General features: G+C 44.0%; 1 protein-coding gene across 1 annotated transcript in view; it reads right to left on the bottom strand.

Annotated features, from left to right (window-relative positions):
* Positions 1–2,275: 2,275 nt before the first annotated feature.
* The window catches only part of LOC138792248 (NACHT, LRR and PYD domains-containing protein 12-like), a 53,006-nt gene continuing 27,894 nt past the window's right edge, over positions 2,276–27,387 (bottom strand). The window contains exons 6-11 of the mRNA XM_069969447.1: positions 19,579–21,274; positions 16,806–16,976; positions 14,292–14,462; positions 13,613–13,783; positions 5,380–5,550; positions 2,276–3,299 (exon numbers count right to left, since the gene is read on the bottom strand). Coding sequence (XP_069825548.1) covers positions 3,212–3,299; positions 5,380–5,550; positions 13,613–13,783; positions 14,292–14,462; positions 16,806–16,976; positions 19,579–21,274 — 2,468 coding nt within the window. The 3' untranslated portion in view covers positions 2,276–3,211. The remainder of the gene's footprint in view (positions 3,300–5,379; positions 5,551–13,612; positions 13,784–14,291; positions 14,463–16,805; positions 16,977–19,578; positions 21,275–27,387) is intronic.

Here is a 27,387-nt window from a genome sequence, read left to right on the forward strand (position 1 = left end):
CGTTCGGCTAATCATGATGCAAAGAAGTAGCCCTCAAAGAACCCAGTTGGTGGGAAATAAAATGTTACAGGATTCAAAATAGGGCAGATTTAATCATAAGTGTTTAAAAAAAGTTTTAAAATAGTAAAACATTAGAAAAGCTCTACAAAAAAATTGTGAAATTGTATTTTTCCCCAATTTACAAAGTACAATTGTTTCTGAAAACAATAAGCCCTACATGGTCCTGTAGATGGAAAAATAATTAAGCTTTGGCTCTTAGAAGGCGAGGTGGACGAAAACGCTGAAATGAAGATTCTCTGTCCTCAAGGCCAAAATCCACTGTGTCCTTAAAAGGGAACTCCAGAGAAGAAAAACTTGGTTTCTATTAAAAGTTAAATAGATGTGTCTATATCATGTATTACCGTATCTGTACGGTTCTGCCACACTGGTAGCTGATAGAGATCCAGGAAGTGAAGAAAAATGGCCTCTGTGCCAATCCACATTGTCTCCTGCTCCTTCTGCTTTCCCCCCTTAGGAGACAAATCTTCCAGGCCTCTGTCTCACATTGTGTGTGTTTGCTGAGCACAGGCTGATGATGCAGACAGGGGGCAGGGCGTGATGTCACAGGAGGCTTGGCTGGATCCCCCAATCCCCTGAGTGATCCACCATCTCTGACCGGCCAGAAGCAGGTGCAGCATAATTTTACTGATTGGGATGGGTGAGGGACTGTAATGGTCAGCATTGCATTCTGGGAACTGCTGAACCAGGAAACACAGAAACACAAAACAGAACAAAAACAGTTTCAAAACTGGGATAGACAGGTAAGTAATGCGTAACCTCTACCCGGAGTACCCCTTTAAAAGTCCTGTGAAACTAAAACATGACAGGAAGGCAGAGGGATTTGGAAACATAATAAAGTCTATAGTGTGTTTACACAGACAGATAATCTGACAGAAGCCAAGCTGTATCATAGGAGGAATGGATGGGCTGCAGCAGGCAGGATGCCACACACAGCAATGTCTCCTATAAGTTCTCCTGTCTGCTGCAGCCTATTCATTCCTCCTATGCTACAGTCCTGTATTGTTACTGAGGGAACTACAGGTCAGCCGCCCCCAAAAGCTGCTCCTCCAGCTCTGACATGCTGGCGTCCCTGCACACACAGGACGTTTACATGTGCAGCGCTTGCCGGCCAGGTGTGGTGGGCGCTCGGACCCCCCGTCCGAGTGCCCCCCCCCACATCCCGCCGGTGAACGCTGCACATGTTAATGTCCTGTGTGTGCAGGGACACCAGACGGGACCGGACTTGACAGGTGGGGTGGGCACTTGGACAGGACAGGTGCGGAGGGACGGGGCCTCGGACGGGTAGGGGGGGGGGGCACGGATGGGACAGCGGGGGGTCGCTTGGACTGGATGGGGGGGCACTCAGGCATTCTCACCTGGACCCTGCTGCTCCTCCACCTCCCACTCTGATACCGGCGTCCCTGAACATAACTTGCAGCGCTCACGCCGGGCCGCGTGTGTGTGTGGGAGCGCTCTGACAGGACAGGTGTGGGGAGAGGGCGCTCTGACGGAGATAAAATACAAAAATACCGACCTGGCTAAGTTGAGGTCGGTTAACCAACGCTAGTGACGGTATCAGTATTTTTGCGGTATACCGCCCAGCCCTAGGTGCACGGCTTCAGGAAGATATCAGATTTTTTTGCTTGCACCTGCTGATAGTTTCCCTATGTGTGAATCCAGCCTTACCAAAAAGTGGTCTGCAAGAGAGAGCCATAGCGCCCCCTACACTACAATCTTGGAAACAACTCTATTATTCCACATGAACACACTATGCAGTAAAGGGGACATTTATGAAAGCTTCGCCCCAGGCGCAAATCCGCTCATTTTCACTGGCGTACGCCTGACATATCCCTGCCCGCTCGATATCCTCATACACCAGGCACAGGCCATACTGGATTTACTAAGAGGCGTGCGCCTGTTAGTGAATCCAGTTGGTCAGTTGGGGGCGGGGTCCAATTTAGGACTGGTGTACTTGTACAGCGGTCTTCATAAATGTCCCCGTATGTGCACAAAAATCTCACTGAATCTGGGATGTGCTTTTCCCTCTTTATCTCTTTCTTTCTCATCCTCTTGTTCGGTCTCCAGGTCCATCCGCTATATCTGTGTTATATCTGCCGGGTCATCCACGGACTGTTGTGTCAGTGTGTGACGACTTACCGCACCAAGGTGAAGGGATTGGAGGAGGTAAAGGACAAGGACTCAGTTACAATGGAAAAAATATGTTTATTTATGGCAAACCAATAATACTGTTATACTGCATAAATAGGAAGTCGTTCTAACTTATTATAACCGATATAAATAGCATCTTATAAGAGGTAGATGTAACTATGCGCATAATACCGTAACATTCTCTATAATATATAGCTATGTTGTGTTTCTTTGATGTAGTGTATGTTGTATACTATATAATTTTCCACTATACTCGCTTTACAATATAACAAGTTTACAATGACCTTTCCATGTGTTGGACGTATCACACAGTCCTGGATCTGATAGATCTGAATGATCTAGTTGGCTCACAGGTTGTAGTCTAGTGATTCCCAACCGGAGTGCCACAGAACCCTGGGGTGCCGCAACCAAAATTAAAAAAAGCTTTACTGGCGTGTAGTGGGACTGGACAAACTTCTACATGATGGCAGAAAGTACCCCCCCATGAGGCTGGGCCTGGAAGAGCAGGCATAGTGCCCTCCCTATAGGATGCCTGTACGTATGTCACACAGTTATATAATCCAGTTGGTATGTAACATGGAGCTTCTGCCCCCACATTGGGAGCCCTGGGGGCAAGTTCTGTGCCCTAGATGCCAACCTACCTATTTCTATACCATGCCAGCGGATAGAAGACATACTTCTCCCCGACCAGTATTTCCGTTTTATACAATTTCTGATGTAAATGTATGTACAGTAGAGGGCGGTGTGGAGTCGCTTCTACTGTCTTAGTGATCAGGTGAAAGATCATGTGATCACTAATATCCATTAATATCCATTTGTCATGACAAGTAGAGGTTAAATATAAGTTGTAAGAAACTAAATCAAGCAATGAAACCTATGACCGGGTTTACACTGGACATAATGTTGGCCGGGACCAAGAAACCCTCCTAATACTGGATCTCTACAGAAGCATTGACCATCAATAGTCCTGTCATCTGCTCATCACACCCGGCTTCTCGTCTGCTCAGAAATATATTCTCTTCTTTGGTTTGTCTTTTTCCATGTTTCTTATTCCTTCCTTCTCTTCTTTAGATAATCTATTGTACCGTATCCTAGAATAAAATCAGAATCCTCAGTATTAGTCACTTGTATTATAAGGATCCGTGGTGCAGCCTGTGTCTGGGATCAGTAGTGCGGCTTGTGTCTGGGATCAGTAGTGCAGCTTGTGTCTGGGATCAGTGGTGCAGCCTCTGTCTGGGATCAGTGGTTTCCTTTGTGTCTGGGATCAGTGGTGCAGCTTGTGTCTGGGATCAGTGGTTTCCTTTGTGTCTGGGATCAGTGGTGCAGCTTGTGTCTGGGATCAGTGGTTCCCCTTGTGTCTGGGATCAGTGGTGCCGCTTGTGTCTGGGATCAGTGGTTTCCCTTGTGTCTGAGATTAGTGGTGTCCCTTGTGTCTGGGATCAGTGGTGCATCTTGTGTCTGGGATCAGTGGCGCCCCTTGTGTCTGGGATCAGTGGTGCAGCTTTCCTGACTTATTTCTCTATAGAAACCTGGTGAGGAGATTTGGTCTCTGCACTTTATCCAGTTCTAGAAGAAGAGGTTTGGCTTCTAAAAAGGAGTCGGGCAGTGATTTTCTGTCACGCTCAACCATATGACCACCAATATCATCTGTCAGTGGTCATTTAAGAGAGCGGTGGGTTTGGCAGACAAAAGTATAAGGTGTTCAGGGACCTTAATACAGCTTGTAGTTCCACTACAAAGTGGCAGCCAGATAAGGCCTGTTGTGGCAGTGTGTCTATTAAGACCGTGGCAATAGTGGTAGAGAAGGTTTAATCATTTCTCGTCATGTCCTTATTTCTTTCTTCTCTGAGGAACCCTATAGCACGGAGTAAACACGCTGGAGGATAAGGAGACCATGTTTAACCAGTCTGGTATAGTCTCTTTCAACCTTATTCCTACACCTGAGGCCACATATCTAGATTGTTACTGTGTTAGGGTATTTTTGGAACAGGGGGAGATTAGGTCGCCTGTTTAGAGGCTGATTCACTCCTAGTAGGGATAGTATTGTTTGGGGGGAAAGCAATCAGGGCGAATACTAACAAGTAGGGATGAGCAGACCTATGGAAGTTTAGGTTCGACAGGTTCAGTCAAACTTGACAAAAAAAGTCTGGTTCAGGTAGCTGATTTGAAAGTTACACTTTGGTTCTCTACTACTTAAAGGGGTTATCCAGAACTTCAAAAACATGGCCACTTTTCCCCCTCTCTTGTCTCCAGTTCAGGTGCGGTTTGCAATTAAGCTCCATTTACTTCCATAGAACTGAGTTCCAAACCCCACCCAGTCTGGAGACAAGAGAGGGGGAAAAGTAGCCATGTTTTTGTAGCACTGGATAACCCCTTTAAACCCCTAGCGGGGGCAGGCTGTGCTCTGTTAGGGGGGAATTATTATTTACTCTCCTGGGCTTGTCTGACATCATCTTTCTTCAGCTTCGGTTCCAACAGTATCCGCTCACCCAAACAACTACTGAGGCGGTGTCCCAATGCACCCCCACAACATGGACCTCCGTGATCACCCTACTAACAAGCCACAGCTCCTTAAAATGTGAAAATCTTTATTTTGCGTCCAACATCAAACAAAAATAGACATACTGAATAAAAACAAGCGCCAACAGGCGAAATAAAGATTTTCACATTTTAAGGAGCCGTAGACTTCACCTTTCCATTGGACTTTTCCTTATGCCTCCATTTATAAGGTGCCTGGTCTTCTGATGTCTAGTTCATATACTCTAACACCATGAAGGGCACCTCAAACATCCACAAGCTGGGTCCTGTACCCCAGGTAATCCTATACCATGACATGACACTAAGCAACCCCTTCATTATGGGAAAGAGTATGGGAAGGATTTGTGGAGACCTCAAGCCTGTAACATAACATAATAAGGATACAGAACCATTCCACAAGTCTCATCCCCAGCTAATATACCAGCGTGCACTCCCTCAAGGACAAATAATCTGGTGAGATTTATACTAAGCTCAGAACATGAACATCCTTGAGTTCTTTCGTGGTTCAGGCCGACATCACATATCAAGGAGCAGTCAGCAGTTTAACAATGGTGCTGAGCATAAAATAGTATAAAATCCATGTATAACTTGTGCTGCACATAGCCCAGTCCTGGACACGTCTCTTATACTCACTGTAACTCCTCTATCCTGCAGGCTGGACTGGACAGAGCTTCCATCAAGTCTCCAAAGTGCAGACCGGACAGGCGGTTATGAGACAGATGAAGTCTCCTCAGGTATTGGTTATTCCTTATTACAGAGGCCAACTGGGGGCAGGAAGTGTCTGGTAGATTATTCTCATCCAACCTGTAATAATAAAACACACAGAGCCTTGGTATAAAATCTCCAGATTATGAATGAGGAGAGAAAATGTCCCTGGCTGTTAGTAACATCAATAAATGTCATCACTAGAAACATAGAAGATTGTCGGCAGAAAAAGACCACTGGGTCCATCTAGTCGGCCCTTTTGGTATTTTCTTATTATCGTAGGATAGATACACTACCGTTCAAAAGTTTGGGGTCACCTAAACAATTTTGTGTTTTCCATGATACGTCCCACTTCTTCACCACCATACGTTGTGATATGAATAGAAAATAGAGACAAGACATTGACAAGGTTAGAAATAATGATTTGTATGGGAAATAACATTGTTCTTACATCACACTTTGCTTCCGTCCCAGAATCCTCCTTTTGCAGCAATTCCAGCATTGCCCACCTTTGGCATTCTAGCTATTAATCTGTTGGGGTAAGCTGGAGAAATTGCCCCCCACGCTTCTAGAAGCAGCTCCCACAAGTTGGATTGGTTGGATGGGCACTTCTGGCGTACCATACGGTCCAGCTGCTCCCACAATGGGGTGGTGATCTGGTGACTGCGCTGGCCACTCCATTACCTATGATAGAATACCAGCTGCTGCTTCTGCTGGAAATAGTTCTTGCACAATTTGGAGGTGTTTAGGGTCATTGTCCTGTTGTAGGATGAAATTGGCTCCAATCAAGCGCTGCCCACTGGGTATGGCATGGCGCTGCAGAGTGATAGCCTTCCTTATTCACAATCCCTTTTACCCTGTACAAATCTCCCACCTTACCAGCACCAACCCCAGACCATCACATGACCTCCACCATGTATAACAGATGGCGTCAGGCATTCTTCCAGCATCTTTTCATTTCTTCTGCGTCTCACAAACATTCTTCTTTGTCATCCAAACAACTCAAACTTGGATTCATCCATCATCCACAACACTTTTTTCCAGTCTTCCTCTGCCCAATGTCTGTGTTCTTTTGCCCATCTTAATCTTTTTCTTTTATTGGCCAGTCTCAGATATGGCTTTTTCTTTGCCACTCTGCTCTGAAGCCCAAAATCCCGCAGCCGCCTCTTCACTGTAGATGGTGACACTGGTGTTTTGCGGGTACTATTTAATGAAGATGCCAGTTGGGGACCTGTGAGGCGTCTGTTTCTCAAACTAGAGACTCTAATGTGCTTATCTTCTTGCTTAGTTGTGCAACGCGGCCTCCCACTTCTTTTTCTACTCTGGTTAGAGCCTGTTTGTGCTGTCCTCTGAAGGGAGTAGTACACACCGTTGTAGGAAATCTTCAATTTCTTAGCAATTTCTCGCATTGGAATAGCCTTCATTTCTAAGAACAAGAATAGACTGTCGAGTTTCAAATGAAAGTTCTCTTTTTCTGGCCATTTTGAGCGTTTAATTGACCCCACAAATGTGATGCTCCAGAAACACAATCTGCTCAAAGGAAGGTCAGTTTTGTAGCTTCTGTAACGAGCTAGACTGTTTTCAGATGTGTGAACATGATTGCACAAGGGTTTTCTAATCATGAATTACTGGAGTGATAGTTGCTGGAACACAGAAGAAAAAAAAAGACAAATTTGGTCAGCTCTCCTAGAACACCATTCACACTAGGCAGCAGCACATTGCTATGGCTGAAATTGCTGACCAAATTAGTCTTTTTTTTCTGTGTTCCAGACGGGGGAGTGGCTGCCTCTACTTGGTTGTGCACTCCACCTGTCCCACCCAGGTGGTGTAATTAATTTTGCCAGTATAAGTAGCATCTTGCATGCCCAGAGCATAGGTGTATTTCATGCCATGGAGAGGCCATAGTACAGTGTAGGACTGCCCCGGTATGAGGCCACCGTAACGTGATGGTGTAGTTTACATTGCGGTGAGCTGTTGCATTTTTCTGTGTTTTTGTGTGTTTGCAATTTTAGCCACAGCAACGTGCTCCTGCCTAGTGTGAATGGTGTTCTAGGAGAGCTGACCAAATTTACCTTTTTTTTTTTTTTACAGTAAATATAGCTGTAATATAGCCGACTTCAGGAGACTGGACCTGGATACAGTAAGTATAGCTGTTATATAGCTGCTTTCAGGAGACTGGACCTGGATACAGTAAGTATAGCTGTTATATAGCTGCCTTCAGGAGATTGGACCTGGATACAGTAAGTATAGCTGTTATATAGCAGCCTTCAGGAGACTGGACCTGGATACAGTAAGTATAGCTGTTATATAGCAGCCTTCAGGAGACTGGGCCTGGATACAGTAAGTATAGCTGTTATATAGCAGCCTTCAGGAGACTGGACCTGGATACAGTAAGTATAGCTGTTATATAGCTGCCTTCAGGAGACTGGGCCTGGATACAGTAAGTATAGCTGTTATATAGCTGCCTTCAGGAGACTGGACCTGGATACAGTAAGTATTGCTGTTACATAGCTGCCTTCAGGAGACTGGGCCTGGATACAGTAAGTATAGCTGTTATATAGCTGCCTTCAGGAGACTGGACCTGGATTTCTGGATAGTATAGCTGTTATATAGCAGCTTTCAGGAGACTGTACCTGGATTTCTGGTTAGTATAGCTTTGTTTTACAGCATGATAACAATGAAAAAAATGTTTATTGCAAATTTACTTTATTTCACATATACTGTTGATTTAGATTTTGAAAGTTATCATGACAGGTACACTTTTAGTCTTTCCTGATATACTGTATTATATGCCTCACACCCTCTACCATTTAGATTCCCCGTCTTTGGAACCGTTCTACTTTATCAGTATTGTTTTGTAGGTGAGGTCTCCAGAACTGGACACAGTATTCCAGATGTGATGTCACTAGAGCTCTATAAAGTGGGATCACAATGTCCCTCTTCGTACTGGTTATATCCCTAACCATACAGCCCAGCATACCAATATATATACAGCCCAGCATACGATTAGCTTTCCCTACCACCTGGCTGCACTGTGAGGTGTCAAAAATCACTACCCATAAATTCTTTTCTAAAGTTTCTGCCAAAACAGAACTGCTGATATGATACTTGGATAGAGGATTCCTCCTCCCCAAGTGCATTATTTTACATTTGGAAACATTGAACTGCAGTTTCCATAGTTTGGACCACATACCTAGTAAAGCTTAGTCATTCTCCATATTACTGACACTTCCAGGAATATCAACCCTATTGCACATTTTTGTGTCACCAGCAAACAAACCTTACCTACCAAACCTTCTCCTATGTCACTATCCTTACCTACCAAACCTTCTCCTATGTCACTATCTGTACCTACCAAACATTCTCCTATGTCACTGTCCTTACCTACCAAACCTTCTCCTATGTCACTGTCCTTACCTACCAAACCTTCTCCTATGTCACTGTCCTTACCTACCAACCCTTCTCCTATGTCACTGTCCTTACCTACCAAACCTTCTCCTATGTCACTGTCCTTACCTACCAAACCTTCTCCTATGTCACTATCCTTACCTACCAAACCTTCTCCTATGTCACTGTCCTTACCTACCAACCCTTCTCCTATGTCACTGTCCTTACCTACCAAACCTTCTCCTATGTCACTGTCCTTACCTACCAAACCTTCTCCTATATCACTATCCTTACCTACCAACCCTTCTCCTATGTCACTATCCTTACCTACCAAACATTCTCCTATGTCACTATCCTTACCTACCAACCCTTCTCCTATGTCACTGTCCTTACCTACCAACCCTTCTCCTATGTCACTGTCCTTACCTACCAAACCTTCTCCTATGTCACTATCCTTACCTACCAACCCTTCTCCTATGTCACTATCCTTACCTACCAACCCTTCTCCTATGTCACTATCCTTACCTACCAACCCTTCTCCTATGTCACTATCCTTACCTACCAAACCTTCTCCTATGTCACTATCCTTACCCACCAACCCTTCTCCTATGTCACTATCCTTACCTACCAACCCTTCTCCTATGTCACTATCCTTACCTACCAACCCTTCTCCTATGTCACTATCCTTACCTACCAACCCTTCTCCTATGTCACTATCCTTACCCACCAACCCTTCTCCTATGTCACTATCCTTACCTACCAACCCTTCTCCTATGTAACTATCTGTACCTACCAACCCTTCTCCTATGTCACTATTCTTACCTACCAAACCTTCTCCTATGTCACTATCCTTACCTACCAAACCTTCCCCTATGTCACTATTCTTACCTACCAAACCTTCTCCTATGTCACTATCCTTACCTACCAACCCTTCTCCTATGTCACTATCCTTACCTACCAACCCTTCTCCTATGTCACTATCCTTACCTACCAACCCTTCTCTTATGTGACTATCCTTACCTACCAACCCTTCTCCTATGTCACCATCCTTACCTACCAACCCTTCTCCTATGTCACCATCCTTACCTACCAACCCTTCTCCTATGTAACTATCTGTACCTACCAACCCTTCTCCTATGTCACTATTCTTACCTACCAACCCTTCTCCTATGTCACTATTCTTACCTACCAACCCTTCTCCTGTCACTATCCTTACCTACCAAACCTTTCCCTATGTCACTATTCTTACCTACCAACCCTTCTCCTATGTCACTATCTGTACCTACCAAACCTTCTCCTATGTCACTATCCTTACCTACCAAACCTTCTCCTATGTCACTATCCTTACCTACCAACCCTTCTCCTATGTCACTATCTGTACCTACCAAACCTTCTCTTATGTCACTATCCTTACCTACCAAACCTTCTCCTATGTCACTATCCTTACCTACCAACCCTTCTCCTATGTCACTATCCTTACCTACCAAACCTTCTCCTATGTCACTATCTGTAATGAGAAGAGGGGAGACAGGGGGCGCTTCCTCGTGTGGTAAAAGATGACCAGATGGATGGAGACAAGGTCTTGCAGGGATCCACTCACCAGGGTAGGTTGTGCAAAATTTAGGCACAACTCTATATGCAGCGTGAAAAGAAGGTACTCCGCAGCTGTACTGGGGGACGTCACCACCAACGGTGGGAAAAGCAAATGTAGATGTGTAATCAGCCGATTACAGGACCAAGAATTCTTGGTCCTGTAATCGGCTGATTACACATCTACATATGTCACTATCTGTACCTACCAACCCTTCTCCTATGTCACTATCCTTACCTACCAAACCTTCTCCTGTCACTATCCTTACCTACCAACCCTTCTCCTATGTCACTATCCTTACCTACCAACCCTTCTCCTATGTCACTATCCTTACCTACCAACCCTTCTCCTATGTCACTATCTGTACCTACCAACCCTTCTCCTATGTCACTATCCTTACCTACCAACCCTTCTCCTATGTCACTATCCTTACCTACCAACCCTTCTCCTATGTCACTATCCTTACCTACCAACCCTTCTCCTATGTCACTATCCTTACCTACCAACCCTTCTCCTATGTCATTAACCTTTTTTTATTTATTTTTTCTTCCACCCCACCCCAGCCGGGGCTGCGGAGCCAAAAAATAAATAAATAAAAAAAAAAAAAAAAAAAAAACAAACAACAGACACTACCCTAAACATATGCTTAACACCTAGGGGGGACATGTATTGAGGTGCGTATCGGCGGAAAGTGACGATTTGCGTATTATTTTATTCGCAAATGACAGATGTGCGTATAAAATATTTGCAAATACGCCGGGGGGGGGGGGGGGGGGGGGGGGGGAGGGGGGAGTTGTGTGGAACGGGGGGCGCGGACTCAGAGCTCATGCAATTTATCTTTTGCTCCGTCAAAAGATACGCCGAAAACTTACTCCACCTTTCAGGTGGCGTAGGTTTTCTGCCGTGCGCACCAACGCGCACGGGATTTATGTAGAGGCATTCCGCCTCTACATAAATCTCCGTAGCGTCGGAGATGCGGGGACATTTTTAAGTCCGGCGTAAAATAAGTCGGACTTAATAAATGTCCCCCCTAGTATTTCTTTACATTCAATCATTCCCTTCCTGCCAGGGTAACCAAATTCTATTATAACGTTTCAGTTTCTTAATAGATTGTTTTGCAAGGCTCTGTTCATACTTCATAATCCGCATTACTAAAGACTCCCATTCAGCAGGATCTGGAGACTTCTTGTTACACCAGTGTCTAAAGATCACAACTTTCGCAATCATAAACAATCTATTGAGCAATGAGCCTTTTTCTGAGTCTTCAGCCAGCCCTCCCAATAAGATTTCAAACGGAGAAACCGACACCTCCATATTCCATGACCAAATTTGTCTTTTTTTTACTTTTACAGTAAATATAGCTGTAATATAGCCGACTTCAGGAGACTTTTCAGGAGAAATGCATTTTTTTTTTAAGTTTTGCGCTTCCATATTTGTTCTTTCAAAAAATCCATTAGTGCATGTGACTCAATTATAAAAATAGACGGGTCCTCTGTGCTTCAAAGGCGCTTTTTATCTGGATATACCAAAACCTGTGTCTGTCGTGCAATCCATATCTCGTCTTCATTTTTAGAAAAACTCATCAAAGTACCTTGGTGAATTATGTGATTCAAGTGCTTCACTCCTTTATTTACCCAAAATTGTTAGTCTCTTATCTTCATAAGTTCGTGAAATTTTACATTATCCCAAATTGGCGTGAACTCTAAACTATTTTTGATCTTACATATGCGCTTTACCACTTTCCATGTTTTAACGTCCAATTTGACAAAAGAAAAACAGTCTAGCTTATCCCCTTTCAGCTGCTCTCCCTCCAGGCTCTCGGAAATACTACCATTTGAAACTATTTCTTTGAGAATATAATAAACCTTAGTGGAGAGGGCACCTTGCATCAAGTCCTGTAACTTAATAGCTAGGTAATATAACCGAAAGTCTGGCATACTCAGCCCTCCTTCCCCCTTCCTCTGCACCAATAGCTGATATTTAATCCTCACTTTTCTCCTTCCCCATATCAGACTGTTGATAAGAGCAAGTAACCTTCTAAACCATCTATCCTGGATCCAGATTGGTGCAGCAAAAAGAAAAAAAAGAGTACTTGGGGAAGGATTATCATCTTTACTATTGCGAGACGGTCCGCCATGGACAAGGGAAGTTTTAACCAAATTTCAATTTTCTTCTCTATTTTCCCCAAAAGAAGTAGGATGTTATTCTTGCCATAGTCTGTCACCCTTACGCTCAGTTTAGTCCCCAAATATTCTAGTGTCTGGAGATTTTCCAATACTATAACTTTAGCTACGAGGGTAGAAGGAAGGGGGTCAACTGGGAGTAAAGAGGTTTTCTCCCAATTTATTCTGTGTCCTGAGAGTTGACTGAACTCATTAATAGTATTCATTACAATTGGGAGTGTCTTACTCGGATCTGCTATAAACATTATCACATCTTCCGCATAAAGGAGGATTTTATCATTTCTACTGCCCATCCCAAAACCAATTATATTCTCCTCGCTTCTGATTTTCTGTGCTAGGGGCTCGATATAGATTGCAAACACAAGTGGGGATAGCGGGTACCCTTGATGGGTGCCCTGAGTTAGCTGAAAGCCTGGTGTCAGACCATCATTAACAACTACCTTGGCAGTGGGGAGTAAAGCAGCCTCACCCATCTGATAAAGTTCTGACCACAATTAAATGCCTCCATCACTATGTCACTAAACTTAACTACCAAACCATCTCCTATGTCACTATCAGAATTAGAAGAATAGGAAACAAGAAGAAAATCACATGACCTAGTTCATGTACTCTGCTCTACTTCAAAATTTTTTAGGCTAGGTATAGGTAGGTAGGTTAAGATTCAGTTACTGTGGATTTACCAACCACATCTGCTAAAAGTTTGTTCCAAGCATCTACTATTTTTTCACTAAAGTAGTAGATGCGGTTCTATAGGGTTCATTCACAGTCTCATACACATTGATGACATTTTGCCTCTCATAGGTAAAATGTAAGAGCAGGATCAGAAATTACAGCCATTTATACTGAATAGATAGAAGGGAGGTGGTTATATAGGGCTAATGAGAGTGAAAAAATATAGATAATGTAGTGAAGTGATATGGCAATCTGTGTCCACAGGGTAATTTAAACCATGTTGTTCTTAGTCCCATACAGTGAGAATTTGTCACATCATCATACTCACCGTAACTCCTCTATTGTGCAGGCTGGACTGGATAGAGCTGCCATCAAATCACTGAAGTGAGGACCAGACAGATGATTACCAGACAGGTTAAGTGTCTTCAAGGAACTGTTATTCCTTATTGCAGATGCCAAATGGGAGCAGGAAGTGTCTGATAGATCATTATTATTCAATCTGTAATAATAAGAAGATGAGATGTGGGTGATGCGTCCACAGAGCGTTGGTATAAAATCTGTAGATTGTGATTGTGGAGAGAAAATGTCCCAGGCTGGTGTCAGCAGCTCTAGACACGTCATGTGGCATCATTTGTTGGCACCACCTCTTCCTCTCTTTTTCTTTCTGCCAGCGTTTTTATGGCGACACCTCCCCCTGTGCCAGTCACTACAATGATTGCCCATTTAGCACAGAGCACAAAGTAAACTCCACTTGCTTACCCACAAAACTCTTTGCAGTGCTGCACATCCCTACATCTCCCCCATATCTCTGTCTACCACCCTACCCATACTCTACGCTTTGCCAATTACTTATGACTAACATCTATAATCCACACCTCTCATTTCTGTCACAAGGACTTTACCTGCACTGCCCTAGTTCTCAGGAATGCATTACTTGAGAAAGTCAGATTCACTCCTAACACACAAAGCTTGTGTGTCTTAGTCCTGTACACATCTGTTATACTCACAGTAATGTTTCTATCCTGCAGGCTGGACTGGACAGAGCTTCCACCAAGTCATTGAAGTGATGACCAGACAGACAATTATGAGACAGGTCAAGTCTCTTTAGGGATGGGTTATTCCTTATTACAGATGCCAACTGGGGGCAGGAAGTGTCTGGTAGATCATTATAATCCAATCTGTAATAATAATAAGATGAGATGTGGGTGACACGTCCACAGAGTGTTAGTATAAAATCTGTAGATTGTGAGTAGAAAATGTTTGTAACATCCATAAATGTCATCACTAGAAGCCGACTCTTGTGTATGCTGGATGATAGGATTAGATACACTGTTAGTAACATCCATAAATGTCATCACTAGAAGCCGCCTCTTGTGTGTGCTGGATGATGGGATTAGATACACTGTTAGTAACATCCATAAGTGTCATCACTAGAAGCCGCCTCTTGTGTGTGCTGGATGATAGGATTAGATACACTGTTAGTAACATCCATAAATGTCATCACTAGAAGCCACCTCTTGTGTGTTGCGGATGTCAGGAATGGCGGCAGCTATATGATATGTCCACTAACACAGGATCCATGGTCTAGGGAGACAGAATACCTGAGTAATGTCCTCATTTTATGGCATGTCATAAATTATAAATTGGTCTGAAATATCTTATTCCCTTAACAGTCCACAAAAAATACTGATCCTAGCAGCATCAAGACAAAAATGGAGGGTGGGTGCTAATCTCACCGAACCAGACCCAGGTACGTATGTCAATCCAAAGAAGCAGTATGGAGACAGCACATCCAAACAAACTTCACTTTAATCACACCAGTGCAACGTTTCGGCTCTATGTGTAGCCTTTCTCAAGCAGTGCACTGGTGTGATTAAAGTGAAGTCAGTTTGGATGTACTGTCATCATACTGCTTCTATTCCCTTAACAAAAGCATCAAAGAAATGCTTCCAGAGCTCAGCTTGACTCAAATTAAAAAAAAATCTAGTTGATATATGAATGTCATCTGGACATTATCCATTTCAGATGAGTAGTACTTGTGTTTTCCTTACGGCCCTTTTACAGGGGCTTATTGGCACTAAGCGTTCCTAGAAACGCTCATTTGGCTGATAATTGGCCCATGTATAAGTGACACCTGTTCACCACCACCATGTTGTCTGCTCTTCTGCTTTGCTTCATGCTTGTTCTTGTGCTGCTCATGACTTCCAGTGTCTTCTTCTTCTTCCTCCTTCTGCTGCAGTGACAGCTCTGGAACTAGTGTGTGCATGTGGCCACCTGCTCTGGATTTATAGAGGCAGCTTGTCTTTACCTGCTAGTACTGTCTGCCAATCCAGAGCCGCCTGTCCCTATTTAACCTAACTCCACCCGCTCTGCTTTGCCTGATGATTGTTGCATTTCAAGTGAAAGTGTCTTGGTGCTATTCTGTGATTCTCTGTGTATCCTGGTCCGTACCTGTTCTTTGGAATACAGTTTCCTCCTGAATCCTGTCTGTACCATTTGCCTCTCCTATTGCTGACTTAGACTGTCTTACCAGCCTTTGTAGCTGACTGCCTTGACCCCTACCCTGTATGACTATGATTTCTGTCTCATCCCTGGTGTTACACTGACTCACCTGCTGTCACCCCGGTCTGTTGACAACAATTACTCAGCCCCTTTCTTGGTGCCTTGCACTGATTCTGTCTGGTCCTTGGGGACCAGCTGCTGTTTATGCTGGGACCACAATTGTGAAGCTTCCTGGTGCCCTCTAGCTGCAGAAGTCCAGCTTCCACACCCTGGAGTGGGATAAAGGGTGAAGACCTAGAGAGCACTTAGACTTTGCTCCCTGGTGTGGCCCAAAGCCAGACCGGTTAAGTTGCACAGTGGGTCCACACTCGCTGTATGTTTCATATAGACGGCACAGTTTAAATTGCCATCTGAATGAATGCTGGGTTCACGCTGAATACACATTTGCTTTTGCTGAGGTGTACACATTTGCACATTTTGAGAGCTTGAGCTCAAACCCATTTTGTGACTTAACTTTTCACTCCTTACTCACTCACACTTAAACCCTTTGAATTTGTCACCCTTTGTAATACTTTTTGGCAAGCTTCTAATGTGGGTACTGTGGGTACCTGCAACACTGTGTATAGGCTGACAATTGGATGGTGATCAGATCATACTCACTGCAGCTCAGATTGCAATGGCCTTTCCAGGTAATTTCCGACATCTACTGCTAGAGGATAATCCTACCTGGGTGAATGCCTGTCACTGGAAAATTGTTCTAGATTGGCTGATGGCTGAATTGGCATGGCTTAAGATATAGGGGCCGTAGTCAACCCGCATACACAATAAATCTAAATCAGTAGACAGTATCACACATAATAAGATTAGATTCAACAGCTCAGTGGACAGTTTTCAGACATCGGTAGACTTCACAAATCAGCAGTTTATCACATAGACATAACAGCATAAAGTAGAAAAATAAATCCATGTGTAACTTGTGCTGCACTTGGCCCAGTCCTGGCAACATCTCTAATACTCACCGTAATTCCTCTATCCTGCAGGCTGGGCTGGACAGAGCTTCCGCCAAGTCACTGAAGTGAGGACCAGACAGACGGTTAGCAGACAAGTTAAGTGTCTTCAAGGACTGGTTATTTCTAATTCCAAATGCCAGGTGGGTGCAGGAAGTGTCTGGTAAATCATTCTTGTACAAGCTGAAAGAAGAATAAAAGATTTAATGTGGGAAACGCCTCTATAGAGCGTTAGTATAACATCTTTAGATGAATGTGAATGGGGAGAGAAAATGTTCCCGGTCTTGTGCGTGGTGGATGTCAGAAATGGCAGCAGCTATATGATATGTCCACTGACACTAGATCCATGGTCTAGAAATACACAATCCCTCAGTAATGTCACAGTATGCATTTAATAAATCAGTAAATATTGTAGCACCTGGAATCTATGATATTCATAAAGCAGACAGAGGATATTGTGTCATCAATCATTAGCTTCTGAGAACGTTTTTTTCTCTTCTATCTATTGAAGCTGTCAGTCTGTGACCCTTATGGCCTCCACTTTGGTATTTTATACAAATTGTGGCAGATTGCAGTAATGCGTCTGCAGTCCTATAGCTGTTTGGCTTTCAGAGAGCCCCAGGCACTTATGAATTTTGAATGCACAGAGCTATAGACAACATGGTTTAAATTGCCATGTGAATGCAGGCTGCCTGAGTTTTGTTTCAGGTTAAACACTTAGTCACAGATGCAAATTTAACCACCTATTTCTCAGAAAAATGTTTCTAATTATTTGTTTCCTATCTCTTCCTCACTAGCCATTTTTACAGAACCCACAGAGACTCATGGATTAGCTGCAGGAGCCTTCATGTGTATGTCATCAAAGTTCATGCAGCTGAGCACAGAGGAGGAGGGGCATGAACAGTCTGTGTAAAAGGAGTCATTATGAAGCAGTGAATAGGAGAGAGGTTCTTAAGGATCAATATATGGGAGAAGGAGGGCCACATGAATCTATTTCAGAGAAAGGGGCCATAGGGAACAGTATATGAGAGAGGGGGCATTAGGAGCTTTATATAGCAGAGATGGGAATAGGGGGGCATAGGAAACAGTATACATAAGAGAGGGGAACCTTAAGGAGCAGTTTATTAGAGAAAGGGAGCCATATGGAGTAGTAAATGTCAGAGAGAAGGCCATGGGGAGCAGTATATGGGAGAGAGAAGGCCATAGTGAGCAGTATTTGGAAGAGAGGAGGTCTTAGGGATCAGAGTTGGATCTGAGCATTGTATCCCAAGATTCAAAGATATCACCAATACTTTTTCTTTTTCTTTTTCCTTTATTATTTTTTCGTGCATACATTTGCCTTCCATCCAACCATATTTCTTTTATTTTCATACTAGTTTTCATTTTCTACTTTCTTTCATATACTCTTTTTCCCATTATATAGTTTGCTTATGTTCAACTCATAATATCCCTTCCCTTGTCCCCATTATCACACTGTTTGCGTGGGTTTTGATTACTGCTTTCCTGTACTAGTGCATGGAATCGCTTAGTCTAATAAGAGCCCTATGCATATGAGCTTATGCTTTCTCTGGCGGAGGCTACTGGATACTTCTTATGACAGAGCTCCGTAATGTAATTAAAAATACAAAATAAAAATGAAATCAGTGGCAGCACCTGAATTAAAACCAGTGAAAAAAATCAATTCGGGAAACCTTAACCCTATTAACCTATTGATGCAAATTCACTTACATGTATGTCTGGGGCTGCTGCACATTAACACAACCCTATGTACATGTATGTGAATGAGCTTAAATCTGAGTGACGTCAGCGAGGGGTGACAACTCCTAGAAACAGGCCAGGGACCTATCGTAATTTAACTTGGCCAAGGATCGCTGTGATTTACTGGCGGACCATTCCCAGTAAGAATGACAGGAAGGGCAGGCTTCTGACAACTGTCCCGACTGTGAGCTCCTCCTATAGACAAAAGAGAAGATAAGCTGGGAGAGCTGTCAGAATCCGGTCCTTCCTGTTATTCTTACTGCGATTAGTCTGTCTGTAAAGATGGACCCATCACAGTGATCCCCTGCTGAGGTGAATGATGATAGGTCCCTGGCTGGTTGTATCTAATCCCCTGTTGCTGTACCTAGTAGTTGCCCTGGACCTGATAGTCTCCATTATCCTCTATTACTGGACCTGTAGTCATGCTGTACCTGATAGTCGTTCCTGTCCCCTGTTACTGTACCTGATCTTCATTCCTGTTAGTTTTGAATCTTTGCTTTTGTTAGTGTATCTTATTGTTGCGGTTGTTAGTGTATGTGATCTTCGCCCCTGTTTCTGTAACTGATTGCTGCTCCCGTTACTGTACCCGATCACTGCTTCATTTACTATACCTGAATGTCACTGCTGTTACTATATGGAAAATGTAAAGATTTGCGGGACCTTCACCAAAAAATGCCAACAGAGAGTACACATATTGTAAACGTGAATTATTATCTGGTGTGTTGTGTTCCTATCCGCGTTACATACAGAGAATTTCAGACCTAGAAAAATGCTAATTATTCAACTTTTTTATGACAGTTTTTCCACAAAAAAAAATGTTCTACTAATTTTCTAATAACGTATACTCGTATTACATTCTGTAATGATAAAACAATCTCATAATCATTTTGAGAAGTTTAAGTTTCAAAAAATTAGCACATAAAACTGGTCAGAATTAATATTGTTTGGTCCTTAATAGAAAAAGTTCCTGCGGAGTTACACGGTTAATCAGCCGAAACAGACAGATAAAATAGAATTATTACTTTACCTCAGATAATGCAGGTTATGTAAAGCTGGTGCAAGCCTCTCTAATCCTTCAGTGTCTAAGGAACATCCCGAAAGATCTAGTTCTTCTATATTTGTGCAGGTTTCCATGATGAATGCTAACACTGTGCAGTCTAGAGCCGACATGTAAATATAAGACAGTTCGAAACGGTTGTATGATTTTAATGATTCCTGCACTAGAGCCTTATTCCGGGTTTCATACAGATAGTAAAATGTCCTGAGAAGAAGCTTCATGTCTTTACTTTCCCCTAGACTCTGATCTTCTATAATGAAGTTCCTCAGCCAAGTGATGACATCTCTGGAGGCCTGAGCCGCTTGTGTGTCCAGGTATCCAGTTAGCATTGACCTGGTGGAGCCATCCGATAGACCACACAGGAAACGGAGGAACATCTCACCACGTCCATCAGGATAGGATTTTGCCCTTTTTAGCGATTTCTGTAACTTCTCAGGAGAATAATCAGCATAATGCACCAAGGCAGAGAAGAATTCCTGAACAGTGAGATGTAAGAAGGAATAGGACACAGATTCTTCCGATTCTATCAGAAAACTTGATAAGAGCTTTGACTTATTGTCCACATGGAAAGATCTTAGATCTCGATCATCAAAAATAATCAGGTGATTCATGACTCCATATTCTGCCATCCATCCGATGGACTGCAGGACCTTCTGAGCGTCACTTTTCTCCAGGCTGTGATTGGTCAGGATGTTGGCGACAAATATGGCAAAGAGCTGGGTGACTGTTTTGGGTAATAATGATGGCGGCTGATCACTACTTGTTGTCTGGAAGCTCCTGGATAACACTGTACAGATGATCCAGCAGTAGGACGGGAGGTAACAGAACGTGTACAATGTGTCATTTTGCTTCACATAAGTAAAAGCCTTTTCTGCCAGTTCAGGGTCAGAGAAGAAATTCTCAAAGTACGTCTGTCGTTCTTCTGGAAAAAATCCGGTAATTTCTACTATTCGCTGGAAAATATCACAATCTATTGATGCCAGTCTGGTGGGACGACTGGTCATTAGAACAGAACAACCATTAAGAAGAGACTTTCTCACCAAACTAACCACAATCTGACCACAATGTCCGCGCTCTTTAGGATTAGAGCACAAGTGACCAGATGTGAAATCCATTGTATGATTGCTTTCATCTAATCCATCAAATATGAAGAGAAGTTTCTTTGGATCTCGTAAGATGTTCTCAATCTGCGGCTCCAGATACGGGTATTGTTGGAGGATCATGGTCTCCAGACTAACCTCATCCAGTCTGTTCAGCTCCCGGAATTTGAAGAAGAAGACAAAAGAGAATCTTTGATAGAGATCGCCCCTCACCCAGTCATAGACAAACTTCTGCATCAGCGTGGTCTTCCCTACACCCGGCACTCCACTCACCATTACTATATGTGGCACAAGTTTGGATCGGTGACACCAGCGGAACATCTTGTTTGGGGAAATGCGCTGCAATTCATTTTGAGTTTCCTTTAAATATTTCTCATGTTTTACCCCGGTCTCTATGAGCTCATTCTCAGAGCGGTCCCTAAAGCAGTGAGTGGAGACAATGACGAGGTTTACATAATGTGTACACAATGAGAAGCTTCTCTCTTCCTGGTTACATCTTGGAGGTACGTTCTCTATAAGTTTCTCAGTTTTTTCATGTAAATGCTTCTTATGGCAGTTCTGGACATCTGAAGAGATAACAACTTGTTTTAAAGAAATTTTACAAATTGAAAACTTTACAAAAGCCCTCCAAATATTATGATTTGTTTGAAAACCGTCTTAGATTTGTTAGATTTGCCCGGTGCTGCTAAGGTAGGACAGGCAACTTAGATGTGCAGCTGTTCAGGGCCAGACGTAACAGCAACACAACTTAAGTGTGTGAAAAAACACCCTGGATTTACATAATATGGGTGGGACTCAAGCAATGTAGAGGGTGTTGGTAGTAGCATCAGCAGCAGGGATAGCAGCACAGTACAGTATAGAACATGAAAGACCATGCAGGGAATAGGTGGCTATGTAGGCTTGAAGGCAACTGCACCAGGAGTAGTAGTGGCTGCATCGATGGCAGCAGCAGTAGCACAGTATGGAATGTTATGGGTAAGGGTGGAAAATGGCTCTGTAGTGGGCAAGTAGCATACTAAAAAAATTAATTAGTATACAAGAAGATTTTAATAAAGCATTGCTCATTATTTCTTCCAACACTTTAATGGGGTACTCCACTTAACACTGTGCAATCCCCACCCATAATCTAAGCTTGTTTATAATAGGTTACATGAGTTGGTCCATTTGTCTGTCACACTCAGAAGCTGCTAAAAATCCTCACCTCTTGGTCCACTCTGTCTCCACTCTTCTGTCCTCCCCCTCCCTTCTGAGACCAAAGTCACATGATCTGTCTCTTCTGCTACCAGACAAGCTGTAACATCTCATCTGTAACCCCTGCCCACCACTGACATCACATCAATCAGTGAGCTCTTGGCCAAGGGGTGGGAAAACAACAGAAAAGTGACAGCCTCCTGAGCAGTATAGGGAAAGAAAATACAGTTGTTTCATCCCTTTTTCTCTCTCTCTTTTTTTATCCATTTATGTAGATAGATATTTTGTTTACAGTGTAAAGCAGAAGCAGACTGAGCTAGCGATGGGGCAGATTCTACAAGATGAGGCAGACACTTGGCAGTTGGCTCTGAGGTATAGTGCATGCTGGGAAATGTAGTTTCCCAGCCGGTGCCATCTTGGATATAGACTGGCTTTCAGAAAAACTTGTAACTCTGGAATGGTGGCAGCTAGAAATACTAAGGGGGACTTGGTGAGTAAGACCAACTAGGTTTGGAAGCGCTTTATTTTTTTAGCTTTTGTGTGGAATACCCCTTTAGGCTATGTTCCCACACAGTATTTTTCCTGAGTATTTTGAGACCAGAACCAGGAGTGGATTGAAACCACAGAAAGACTATGTTCACACTGTTTACCTGTCAGGAACTTAACTGACCACGGTCCAACCCCCGCTCTCAGCTTCCGGGTTACGACGTTGTCCTCCTGGCCAGGGCCGTGTGATGTCACGGAGACCCAATGGCGTCCCTGGTTACCAGCGGCGCCGTGGGCTCCAGTGACGTGCGGCCGCTAAGCTGAGCAGAGTTTGGCTCTGCCACCCAGCTTGCAGCCTTACATGTGTTTTAGATCAGGACTCAGGAGTCCGGACCAATCACATTCTGGTCCAGGCTCCTGGTCCTGTATTTAAAGACAGAATAGCCAGCCTGACTGTCGATTGCCTCATGGACAACAGGACTGCCATAGCCAATATAGTGGACCAAATGCAACAGCTCAACACCATGATACAGGAGTTAGCCTTAAGGGTCCAGGAACAGGAGACGGCCCCCCGACAACTTACTATGACCTCCCCAGTACCTCCTGAGCCCCTGTTCAGCTCCCAGAAAAATTCACGGTGGACAGGAGAAGCTTTCGTGCCTTCTGGGAGGGATGTAGGTTGTTCTTCAGGTTACATCCTCGCCCTTCTGGTGATGAGCCTCAGAAGGTAGGCATTGTTATGTCCCTTCTCCAGGGGCCATCACAGGAATGGGCCAGGAATTCAGCCCTGTATTGACTACAGAGAATTGAACAAAATTACGGTCCAGAACCAGCACCCGCTGCCTCTTATCCCGGATTTGTTTAACCAGATAGTGGGAACTAAGTGGTTTTCCAAGGTGGACTTACAGTGAGCATATAATTTAATCAGAATCCAGGAAGGAGATGAGTGGAAGACCGCCTTCAATACCCCAGAGGGCCATTTTGAATACCTTGTTTTGCCCTTTGGGTTATACAGTATAATGCCCTGGCGGTCTTCCAACACTTTGTAAATGATATTTTCGTGAGCATCTAGGGCGTTTTCTTGTTGTATATCTAGATGACATTTTGATTTTCTTCCCTGATCGGGCTTCTCACATTGGGCATGTCTGTACAGTCATTGAGCTTTTGAGACAGAATAATCTTTGTGCGAAGTTGTTGAAATGCCAGTTCAGGATTCAGGAGGTTTAATTTCTGGGGTATTGTATAACCCCAAACTCGTTTGGTATGGACCCGCTTAAAGTTGTAGCCATTGAAAACTGGGAGCGACCCAATAACCTAAAAGCCCTGCAGAGGTTTTTGGGATTTGCAAATTAATATAGGAAATTTATTAAGGGGTTCTCGCTTATAGCTAAACCCCTGACTGATTTAAATAAGAAGGGTGCGGATCTGGTTAACTGGTCCCAAGAAGCAATCCAGGCATTTGACAAACTTCAGCGTTGTTTCGCAGAGGCTCCAGGGCTGACACAGCCAGACTGAGTGTCCTTTTGTTGTGGAGGTTGACGCATCAGAGGTAGGAATAGGAGCGGTCTTATCTCAAGGGTCAGCCGCTCTTACTAACCTCCATCCAGTTGCATTCTTTTCTAGGAAGTTTTCTCAAGCAGAGTGTAAGCATGATATCTGCAACCAGGAGTTACTAGCCATAAAAATGGCCTTCAATGAATTGAGGCACTCCCTAGAAGGTGCTAAACATAAGGTGGTAGTGCTTACCGATCATAAGAATCTAAGATCATACCTAGACAATCGTTTTTTCAATCGGTTCAACTTCGAAATCACTTATCGGCCTGGTTCCAAAGACGTCAAAGCTGACGCCTTTTTGCGCAGCTTCAGCATCGAGTGTTGTTGTGTCAGTCTTACAACCAGACTTGGTAATACAGATCGCTGAGTCTCAGACCCAGGCACCCTGTAATACTCCTGAATCCCTCCTGTTTGAGCCCCCGAATCTTTGCCTCTGGGTCTTGGAGGAAATTCAGAGTTCTGTTTTAGCTGGTCACGGTGGTGGCGGGAACTAAGTATTTGCTCTCGCGCCACTACTGGTGGCCATCCTGGGCCCGAGATGTTAAACTTTTTGTTGATGCTTGTGAGACTTGTGCTCAGTCCAAGATCCCTCGTAGGCCACCTGAGGGTCTCTTACATCCTTTACCAGTGCCTATGAGACCTTGGACGCACATTTTTATGGATTTTATCACGGACCTACCACTGTCTAAGGGAGAAACAGTAATTTGGGTGGTTAAGGATAGGTTTTCAAACATGTGCCATCTCATCCCGCTGTGCAAACTTCCTAGTGCTCGTTCCCTAGCCACGCTGTTTATCAACCGCATTTTACATTTGCATGGTATCCCTGAGAACATTGTCTCCGACAGAGGAGTTCAGTTTGTGGCAGAGTTCTGGAGAGAGTTCTGTGGTAGGTCTGGTGTCTCTTTGTCCTTCTCATCTGCCTTCCACCCACAGACTAATGGGCAGACTGAGAGGATCAATCAATCTCTTGAGCAATAGCAAAGGTGTTTTGTGGCTGATGCCCAAGATAAATGGAGAGACTTTATTTCATTGGCAGAGTTTGCATTAAACAATCAGGAGCAACGTTCTATTAAAATGTCAACATTCTTTTGCAATTATGGTTTTAACCCCAGGTATTCTTCTACTCACTCCGCCGAATCAGTTTACCCCTCAGCTGAAGCTCTGTTCTCAAAACTGTGCACAGTTTTGGCCCAAGCTCATCAGAGCTTGGTTAAAGCCCAAGAACTTCACCAATAGTATGCCAATAAAAGACGCATACCAGGCCATCAGTATGTACTAGGGGAGAAAGTATGGCTTTCAACTAGCAACCTAAAATTATGGGTAGAGTCTGGAAAACTAGCACCCAAGTTTATTGGTCCCTATACCATTGTGTAAATAATTAATCCTGTAACTTTTAGATTAAAATTGCCTGCATCACTCCGTATTCACAATGTGTTCCATAAAGCTCTGTTAAAAAGGTATGTTCCTCCGGTGTCTCCGTCATCTCCCCCTGATCCGCTGGTTATCCAGGGTGAACTGGAGTATGAGGTGGAGAAAATGTTGAATTCACGGTGGGTACAGGGTTCCATACAATACTTGGTCCACAGGAAAGGGTTTGGACCTGAAGAACGTACGTGTGTTTCTGGGAAAGACATGCATGCCTCATGTCTGGTCCGGCAATACCATGCTTGCAATCCCTCTAAACCTGGGAGGGGTAATGTCAGGAACTTACCTGACCGCGGTCCAGTGCTGCTCTCAGCTTCCGGGTTGCGATGCCGTCCTCCTGGCCTGGGCCGGGTGACGTCACGGAGACCTGACGGCGTACCTGGTTACCAGCAGCACCGCGGGCTCCAGTGACATACGGCCTCTCAGCTGAGCAAAGTAGTGCTCAGCTGAGCAGAGTTTGGCTCAGGCTGAGTGGCAGAAGTCACGTTCTGATCCGGGCTCCTGGTCCTGTATTTTAAGAGCCAGCGGTCATTCACTGATTGCTGGCTATTAGGTTAATTCCCTGATCCCAGCTCCCCTGTGTCTATTCCTGCATACCCCTTCCTATTCCCTCTGACTGCTCGACTTGTTATCTGACCTCCCGCCTGACCTTTGACTATCCGACTGCCTACTGACGTTGTACTGCGCTGCCAGTTTGGTTCTGACTTGGCCTGTTTACTATTTCTTATTTGTTTGTCTGTCTGTCTCGTTTTGTGTTCCACATATTTCAGTACAGGGAATGTCTTTGTGGTTGTCCACGGCCCCCTAGGGCCGATTGAGGCAAGTAGGTAGGGACAGTAGGGTGGGTGCAGACCTAGGGCCCACTGTCTTGTCCTGTTTGTATCTCCCAGTCCTGACAGCACTATTGAAATTAAGTGGAGGCCCACCATTTAATGGCAAATAATGGCTGTTATTTTAAAACAACAGCCGTTGCTTTTAAATAATAACAATTATTTGCTATTAAATGGCGGCTATCCACTCATAGCCTTTCAGTGTTTTCAATCCATGCCTGGTTTTGGTTGCAAAATACTGAGCATAGCCTCAAAGTTAAATCACAGGACTAAATCACAGGAGTCAGTTGAAGAGCTAGGCTACTGGGATTCTTGAAGACTGTTACACCCTCACCTGTCTGACATCAATAGAAGGTTGCTCTGCCTTTCAAACAAAGCCAGAACACTTGACCCTACTGAAGATTCTAAGGACCCTATTCCACGGGACGATTATCGTTCAGATTATCGTTAAATCGTTCAAATCTAAACAATAATCATTCGGTTGAATAGCAGTTAACGACTAACGACCGAACGAGAAATCGTTGATCGTTTAATAAGACCTGGACCTAACTTTATCGTTGCTCGTTCGCAAATCGTTCGCATTGACTAAGACGTCGTTTGGTCATTCGCAGTAGTGACGAACGCAATAGCGACAACAAGTAACGATTATCATTCCATGGAAATGGGTAAACGATTTCAGGTCTTTCGCAATAACAGTCGTTTGGATCGTTTATCGTTAACGATTATGCGAACGATAATCGTCCCGTGGAATAGGGCCCTTACTCCTGCGCTTAACCACTGCAACTGCCCCTGGAAGACATTAGGGCTACAACATCCTTAAAAACAATGTACCACCAGGTACATCCTCTTGAATTTTGCCCACCGATAGAGTGGCGCCATCATGGGGAAGCCGGTGCTGCGGTACGTTTTTCAAAATGCGGCCCGGGGAATTCCCTCCCCTCTATGACGCCGCTCCATTGATTCTAAAGGAGCCGCGTCATAGAGGGGAGGGAATTCCCTCCCACTGGGGGCGGGCCGGCCAACCTCCAGTGCTTGAGCACTGGACGGTACCGGTGCATAGAACAGCGCCTTACACGGGAATCCCATGACGGCGCCGTACTATCAACGTGGTGGTACATCCTCTTTAAGGCTGGTGACTTCCAAGGTTCACCAAAATAAAGTTTAAGATTAATATGGAGTGGGAAGGAAAGAAA

The sequence above is a fragment of the Dendropsophus ebraccatus genome, chromosome 5, assembly GCF_027789765.1.
Source record: "Dendropsophus ebraccatus isolate aDenEbr1 chromosome 5, aDenEbr1.pat, whole genome shotgun sequence".
NCBI lineage: Eukaryota > Metazoa > Chordata > Amphibia > Anura > Hylidae > Dendropsophus > Dendropsophus ebraccatus.